The sequence below is a fragment of the Fukomys damarensis genome, unplaced genomic scaffold (assembly GCF_012274545.1).
Source record: "Fukomys damarensis isolate Sample0158 unplaced genomic scaffold, DMR_v1.0_HiC HiC_scaffold_35, whole genome shotgun sequence".
NCBI lineage: Eukaryota > Metazoa > Chordata > Mammalia > Rodentia > Bathyergidae > Fukomys > Fukomys damarensis.
Window position 1 is genome coordinate 42,679,408 of NW_022900947.1, and position 8,863 is coordinate 42,688,270.

An 8,863-nucleotide genomic window follows, 5' to 3' on the forward strand; every position below is an offset into this window, starting at 1 on the left:
CTTAGGTGATAGCTAACTTTATGTATCAACTTGACTGGGCTAAAGGATACCCAGGTAGCTGATAAAACATTTATGAGCCAGGTATGGTGACTTGTGCCTATAATCCCAGCACTTGGAAGGCTGAAGCAGGAGGATATTGAGTTCAAGGCAGCCTAGAATACATAGTAGTTCCTCTTGGTTTAAAAAATAAAGTAAGAAATTACCCCTCCTTTCCCTCCCCCTCGCCCATGTCTGAGTACAGGTGTCTCAAATGAGGGTCAGATGCAACTCTGGCCTGATCCTCAAACTGAGTAAAAAAGATTGCCCTCACCATTATGGGTAGGAATCATCCAATTCATTGAGGGCCTAAGTATAGAACAAAAAATGAGGAAGGATCAATTTGCTGTCTGCTGAGTAATACATCTTGTGCCCTCAGACACTGGTTTTCTGTCCTGGAACTGTACCATCAGCTTCCCTAGGTCCCTAGCTTACAGGTAGCAAATTGTACTTCTGTTTAGTCTATAGTTGTTGAGCTAAGCCCTCATAATAAATCTCTGTATCCTTTTGATTCTATTTCTGTGGAGAAAATGTATATATGAGACCCAAGAATGAAGTGATAAATAGTTCAATTTCTACCCTCCATGAGTCCTAAAGAATCTTCAGAAACATTTCAAAATATATAATTAATATAGAAAGGATAGGATACTGTGAATACATGAAAAAGGACACAACGTCATCTCCAAAGGAAAACTGCAAATGAAAAACTATTCTTAATTCCTCAGTTGAATCTTAATTTATTTTCCATTTCCTTCACTTTCTTTATAGATTTATTATCACCAAGGATATATTTACTGCCTTCCTCCTCACTAGAAAATATTATATGAACACATAGGACTAGCTTTATTTTAATTGTATCCCAAGCAACTAGTAGCACTTCTGGTGGTTGTAGCTCCCGTGACTTCTCTTGGGCTGGCTCTGCTTCCTCGCAGTTTTCCTCAGATGATCCACTCCTGGCTTCTCCAACCTTCTGGAGCCTCCAATGCACCTTTGTCTTCACACTGCCATATTCACACACTGCCCTCTCACTGCCTGGCCTTCGAAGCCTTTTTTAATCTGGATAGAAGCCTTCCTGACCCCACAACTCTTGTATTCTACATGCACCTAAAACTAGCACCATGTGGATGATGCCAAGGCCTGCTGCCAGCTGGAGAAGTAGCCAAGCTTCCTCTCTTGTCAAGTGCCTATGAAGCAAATCCCAAGGAAAAACGTTCCTAGGCTGCCACCATTCTGGAACATGGTCCTCTGGAGCTCTCTTCTCAAAGAGAAGTCTTTCACCTTACAAAAGCCAGAGTCCTGCTGGTGCTTGTGGTGTCCTCAGGCCGTCTTTTCTGTTCTATTCCTTCTCAGCAGTCAAGATCTCTTCTGCTCTGTCTTTGCAGTCCACAGCTTTACTGTAGCTTCCATTCGGGCCCAATTCAAAACGTTTTAAATAATTTTTCTGGGCTCTTTGGTCTTGATTCTCAACATAAATTTAGCTAAACAGTCCCAACAGTAGCCATGAACACACATTGTCTGGAGCCCCAACAGCCAATGAAGTCCTACCTCCCAGCAGAAACTTGAGCTTGGTCTTTACTGGCAAAATTTCTATCAGCCTTCTGGTCTTCTGAACTCTGACCAGAATCTCCCATCAAGTACAGCCTCAGGCATTCCAACTCTACTTTTTCAGGGAGCTTGAGCCTTTCCTAACTCTTCCCTTCCCACAAGCCAGTTCCAGAGGCTCTTGAGCCACATGGTCAGATACAGTCACACCAACAACCCCATTCTGTGGTACCAAATTCTGTATTATTTATTCTTGTTGAGACAAAATACCTAACACAAAGCTAAAGGAGGGAAGGTTTTTTTTTTTTTTTGCTCTTTGTAGACGTTTCAGTCTACAATCAGCAGGCTCCAAGGCAGGATGGCCTGGCAATCAGGCAACATAGAGAAAAGAGTTTATGGCAGGCAGAAGGTAGCAAAGCAAGCAAGGAAGGACCACAGTTCTTTCTATCCCTTATACCTTATCCAGGCTACTTAGGATGGGTAGCACTCACATCTGCAATCCAAGCTTCAGCCCCCTCTGAAAAAGCCCCACCTATGACCACATGAGGCTTTGGTGGGACATGGAAGGAGCTGCATGTAGCTTAATATTGGAGAAGAGCATGCAAAAAGGATAAGGGAATGTGTTACAGTTTGGATCTTGAGTATTAAGGTTTGGCTGTAAGCCTTTGGCACCATTGGAAAGTGGTACAACCTTTAGAAAGTGATGGGTCTACAGTGAAAGGAACTAAGGTCATTGAGGGCATGCCCTTAAAAATGATATTAGGAATTTGGTCCCTCTTTGCTTCCTGATGGTCCTGAGGTGAACAGTTCTGCTGTACCACATACCCTGCCATGATATACTGTAGTGCCACAGGCCCCAAAACAACACAGCCAAACTACCATGGACTGAAATCTCTGAAAACTTAAACCATCAGCCAAAGTAAATCTTTCCCCCTTGTAAGTTGATTATCTCAGGTATCTTTTTCCTGTAACAGAAAAGCTAATCCAGGAAGTACAGTAATAAGACTTAACATGGATGGAGAAGTGGCAAACACAATCCAGATCACAAAGGACATTACATGCTAGATCTTGTAGTCTGGATTTTATCACGAGGGTAGGAGAGTGGCATCAGATATTCTTTACAAATTTTTTCCCCAGCTAGAAAGCACCATGTATGAACCATAGAAGTGAGCCCTCACCAAATGCCAAATTTTTTGTAAAGTCCATGCTCTATAAGATTAGAAACATTACTAAAACACTGGCTCTCAAAAACAACTTTGGGGGCCAGGAATTTAGCTCAGCGGCATAGCACCTGCCTGGCAAGCAGCCTAAGGTCCTGAGTTCAATCCCTGGTACCAAAAACAAAAATTTCAGGGGATCAAATGGAGTCTACAAAATCTTAAGAAATATTTTGAGTATACCAAATGTTACCTTAAACATCCCTGAAGTTTAGGCATGACTGGTTTGAAATCTGTAACAACTGAACAGTAATGAAAATCCAAAGCTTTTATCATGATTTTTGCTAATACACAAAGATTATGTCCTCTGGTTCCTAGAGCGCACTGCACCTACTGTGAGAATTTTGTATTACTATACTGACCAGATAGGAAATAGAACAGGTACCATATGACATAGCCAGGAGTTGGAGTTACTGCCCTCAGTTCAAAAATTATGAAGCAAATCTCATTCAGCTGAATACATCAGGTTCTCTAGAGAAAGAAAGGTGATACCAGGCATGGTGGTGCACACCTGTAATCCCAACCCTCAGGCGGTTGAGGCAGGAGGATTGCTGCCACTTTGAGGCCAGCCTGGGCTCTACAGTGAGTTCAAGGACAGCCTGAACTACAAAGTGAGACCTTGTCTCAAAGTCATGTGCTAGATTCTAGTGATATTGTAGTAAGGAAAGTCATTACAGTGCCTTGGCATCAAAGAACTAAGCCATTCAGAGCAAGAAAGTCCTTGGATGATCAGTGCTCAGAAGTAGAGTGCCTTGGACTGAGGATATAGCTCAGTGTTGGACAGCTTGCCTGGCAAGCATGAGCCCCTAGCATGTACATCTATCATCAAGCAAAAGCAGAAGTAGAGCACCTTATAACAATGTAACCAGAACATTGGCCAGTGCAAAGTTTCTTCCAAGAAGCAAACGTTGACCCTAGATGAAGGGCAAGGGATTTAGCTCAGTGGTTCCACTGCCTGCCTTGCAAGTGCAGGGACCCGAATTCTATCCCTGGTACCAAAAAAAAAAAAAAAAAAAAAAAAAAAAGTAAAAAAAAGCTAGGTGGTAGTACACACCTGTAATCCCAACATTGGGAGGCTGAGCAGGAGGGTCTTTGTGAGTTTGAGACCAGCCTGGGCTACATACTGAGTTCCAGATCAGTCTTAACTACATAGTGAGACCCTATCTCAAAAAAAAAAAAAAAAAAAAAAAGTAAAAAAAAGCTAGGTGGTAGTACACACCTGTAATCCCAACATTGGGAGGCTGAGCAGGAGGGTCTTTGTGAGTTTGAGACCAGCCTGGGCTACATACTGAGTTCCAGATCAGTCTTAACTACATAGTGAGACCCTATCTCAAAAAACCAAAAAAAACAAGACTTGTCATGTAGAGGTACAAGATCCCAACAATGAATGTAACTGTACTGTATCCCTCTGTAATCCCAACATTGGGAGGCTGAGCAGGAGGGTCTTTGTGAGTTTGAGACCAGCCTGGGCTACATACTGAGTTCCAGATCAGTCTTAACTACATAGTGAGACCCTATCTCAAAAAACCAAAAAAAACAAGACTTGTCATGTAGAGGTACAAGATCCCAACAATGAATGTAACTGTACTGTATCCCTAAAATGTACCAATAAATTCAATTAAAGCTGAAAAAAAAAAACAAAAAAAGATGAAAAGGAGTTAAGTAAGTTGGTAGGGGAGAGAGGCAATGACAGGAGGTGTTAAGATCATGAAAAGACTTACCTACAGAGTAGAATAATAAAAATGGCGTCACATCAAGTGTACCCAATACATAACCATTCCCTTGCATTTGAACATATCTTCATACTTAGGTCTTCCACGAGCCCTAGGTCCATTTCGGGTATATTTGTGTTGTGACTGTCAGGTGCATGAGTTATCTTTTATGGCTGAAACTATCATGGGTGATGCTGAGGGATTAACCCAGGGCCTTTGCCCCAAATTCATTTTATCTCTCCCCTCCCACTACTGAGACAGTCTTAAACTGACCAGTCTGGGCTAGAACTTGTGATCCTCCTGCTTCTGCCTCGAGCTGAGATTACAGGCGTGTCACCCATCTATTTTATCCCTATTTTACAGTGGGAAAAACAGAGCCCAATAAGTTCAGTGACTTCTTTACTGTCAGGCATCTAGTCAGATAATCACCTCATCATCCTTAGTGCCAAAGGCAGCTGAGAAATTTTCACCAAATGTGCTTTTGCATTGGATGTTTTTCTTCTCCAGAACCTTTCAAGTTCACCTCTTTGCCAGAATGGCCCTCATTTTCTCCACAACCCGACCATTGTTCCCCAATTATTTGTAAAATCTTTCTCAAATGCTAATTCCTCATTTTGGCATTCTCAATCACCACCGCAAAGCTCTGACTCCCCACTACGCCAACCCGCTCCAGTTTCTTTTATTTACCACTTTTATAGACTTTATCCACAAGCAGTCGCCCAGAAAAAACACGCTGCTTTGGACTGAAACTATTGGTGAAACATCATCCCCCACCCCTAGTCAGAGTCCGACACCTCTGTACTCCAGACCTCACGCCAACCTCTAGTTCAGGACGCTAAATCAGGGATGAAGACTCTCCACTCTGCAACGCTAAACTACCGCCAGCTTCCTCTTCTGCTCTGCCCACTTGGGGAATCCTCTTCCGGGTCAAAGGTCGCCATACCCCGCCCCCTTCTCCAAGATGGCGAGCGGCAGTGGTGGGGGTGTTTCGGTGCCCGCGCTGTGGAGTGAAGTGAACCGTTTTGGACAGAACGGCGACTTCACGCGCGCTCTGAAAACCGTCAACAAGAGTAAGTGATGGGGCGGGCGCCGGGGCTGGCCTGGGCGGCAGGACTGTGCCTCCTGTTTTCGGCGCGCGCGACCACCTCGGCTTGAGGCGCGGAAGGGGAGACCCCAGCGTCAGCTGGACTCGTGCCCAAGATCTGCAGGGTGCGGGTTGCAGCCTCTCCACTCCAACAGCCAATTTGGGGTCCTTGGCTGTTTAAAGGCACAAGTACGTTCCCTTTACCCCCGCGGGACACGAGGGAGGGGGGATTAAAAGAGACCGCAGCCCCCAAAGCCTCTTCCAAACTGTTTTGACTCCTGTGCTGCGTTATTTCGCAGATGTATCAGATTGTCTTTTTACGTTCTCTTCTGGTAGAGACCATGACTGTATTGCGGAGGGAAAGTGTTCTCTGGCGGGGCCGAGGGAGGAACCTGCCTGGGACACGTAATTCACACGCTCATGCTGACTAGGTGGAAGGTGTGCAGATGCGACCCGGGGAGAATGGAGGGCTGGTCTATATGTCAGCCATGTCACCCCCACATATGCGATCTCCCGGGTGTTATTTAATCAGAAAAAATGTGTGTGAGAGCACTCGCCTTTGAAATAATGTCTGAAGAAAAGTTGGGCCTTTTTCATTCCTCCTAAAATAATTTACAATTTTAACTGCCTTCAGTGTGGTTTGACTTGTATTTATTTCATCCTTTACATACGTAACTGTAGTGTGGCCGTGTATTTTAATGCTCTCGGTCGTGCTGTGTTCTTTTCTACTGAAGATGCAACCTGTACGTGTTAGATTTGGGCTGTAATTACCAAAGCAGCTTAGCTCAGTAAAGCAGTAGTAGCATAAAAGGTATGGCGGTAACATGCAAGTCTGCGTAATTTTCAACAACCTATTGCTGAGTTAATGTGAAGAGGAGTAATGGTGCGCTTTTAGTCATTTCAGACATTGAGAAAAATACTAATTAGAATTGCTTGATTCCTAAATTTATTTGGGTTAACTTTTAAGACTTGGCTAGGCCTCCAACCAGTATTACATACTTAGTAGCAGTGTAGTGTTTTGCAAGAATACTTTAATTAGCAAAGGCTGTCAATTTGTTCAGCAGTACATATTAATTGGTAGAAATTCTTTTGATTCTCAGGCTGTGAATTGGATTCAGTTGCCCACAAATAAGAGCAACAGTAATCCTAGTCATTTTGACACTGAACAGCTGTTAGCACTGGAACTTGGTCACTTGAGTTCTTACCTGTACTTCTCTTTGGTCACCTTATGGGAAATGGAATTTTGAATGACATTGGCAGCAAGAGAAATTGTGTTTGTATTGTACTTTATAGTGTGTAAGGTTTTCTCCACAATATTCTCTTTTCATGTTCTTGATAACCCTGTAAAATAATTTGTTTTCATACACATTTTGTAGATTAGAAAACAGATTTGGCTGTTAAATATTTTGCTCAAGATCTCAAGGCCGTTAATGGCAAGCTTACATTATTCCTATGTCATTTGCTGCCAAATTTTACGTGAACTTTTTTCTTTCCCTGTGAAGTAATGAAATATGTTGGATGTACTGTGTTTCCTAAAGTAAAAAGGCTGGAGAAATAGCTTCTTTCTTGTTGTATTTCACTGCACTTTTTTGGTACCTGCAGCTTTGGAATCTGTTCCTCACATAAAATCTAATCTATAACTCCATAATGTCATTTAAGTCAAAATGTGGTGGAAATATGTGGGGAGTTTGTTATACTATTTTGACTAATCATTTCTAATGCAATAAAATTAGAAATGAAGCTTTCTGAGGCGGGGATAAGAAAATGCAGTAAAAGTGACTTTCCTAAAATCATTCTTCAGTACTACAGATCAACAAAGATGATGTAACTGCCCTGCACTGTAAAGTGGTCTGCCTTATTCAGAATGGAAGTTTCAAGGAAGCCTTGACTGTCATCAATGCACATACCAAAGTTTTAGCCAAGTAAGTAATTCAGTAAGAAATAACTTTTATTAAAACTATGACCTCTTTGCTGGTTGTTTTTTTGTGGGTTTTTTTGTTTGTTCGTTTGTTTTTGAGACAGGGTCTCATCTCACTAGTAGCTCCAGCTGACCTTGAACTCATGATCCTCCTACCTCAGCCTCCCAAGTGCTGGAGTTGCAGATGTACCCCCTTACACATACGCACATACCTGGCACTATTCACTGATTTTTTTACCTACCTTTCCTTCCGTTTTTCTTTTGCTTGAAACTGGGAGGAGCAACAGTTAAGTTTTGTCCTTTTTGCCTTAGAGACACTATCCTCACACACCCTATCTTCATTTTGAATCAAAAAGGAGGTAAATAGTAGACCTAAATGTAACAAGACTGTAGAGGATATAGGGATAACAACTCAGCATAAGTTTTTTAAACAAAGGAATACAAAAGGTAGAAAGTATAAAGCTGAGATGTATAGGTATAGAGCATTTAAGCATCTATCAGCATCTAAGCATTTGAAAGAGCTTTTTAGGATGGCATGGCAGTCTTACCCGGGCCTCTGTGCCTTAAATGAGTTTGAGGCCAGCCGGGGCTACATAATGAGACCTTGTCTCAAAAAACCAAATCATTTTGAGAATTATTTAGGTAAATATGATTTGAGGCCAAGATCTTTCAGTGAAAGGAGTAATAGTCTTTATATAGCAGTTTTTAAAAATTCACTTATTTCATAGAATATAAACTCATATTCTGAATTGTTACTGTAGTTTGGTCTTTTGTTTTATTTTTGATACTGGGGATTATACCCGAGTTGTTTTATGTTTTTTGTTTTGAATTTGTAAGATCTTATTATGTTGCCCATGCTGAATTCAAACTTGTGATCCTTCTGCCTTAGCCTCCCAGAGTGCTGAAATTATAGGCATGCATCACTACAATTAGCTGTGATTTCCTTTTTATTTGGATTGATCAGTTTATTTTGAGATGGGGTCTCACTGTGTTACCCAGGCTAGGCTTGAACTCCTGGGCTCAGTGATCTTATTTAATCTCCCAAATAGCTGGGACTGCGGTGCATAGCAGTATACTCAGCTCTTTTCTTTACAGTTGTGACTTAGCCCCTGAAGAAATAAGTATCAAGATTAACTTTACAGCATATTTATGTTTTAATGGGATTATGGCTTATAAGATAGAGAATAGTATATAGTATACTTCCTTTTGTAAGAGGAGGAGGCTATAAGATTTACACATCTGCTGTATTTGCAAAAACCCTAGAAGGAGAAACACTGATTAAAAAGTCACTTGTAAAAGATGAGAGAAGCAGATGGGATTAGATATAAAACATTAGTGTCTTTTCGTATTTCTG

General features: G+C 41.8%; 1 protein-coding gene across 2 annotated transcripts in view; it reads left to right on the forward strand.

Annotated features, from left to right (window-relative positions):
- The first annotated feature begins 5,430 nt into the window (after positions 1–5,430).
- The window catches only part of Srp72 (signal recognition particle 72), a 32,260-nt gene continuing 28,827 nt past the window's right edge, over positions 5,431–8,863 (forward strand). Inside the window, exons 1-2 of one of the 2 annotated variants that reach the window (XM_010640315.3) lie at positions 5,431–5,577; positions 7,393–7,513. In XM_010640315.3, the coding sequence (XP_010638617.1) occupies positions 5,469–5,577; positions 7,393–7,513 (230 nt within the window). In that variant the 5' untranslated portion in view covers positions 5,431–5,468. Of the gene's footprint in view, positions 5,578–5,677; positions 5,781–7,392; positions 7,514–8,863 lie in introns of those variants that run through there. The other variant, XM_010640325.2, reaches the window with a different exon arrangement.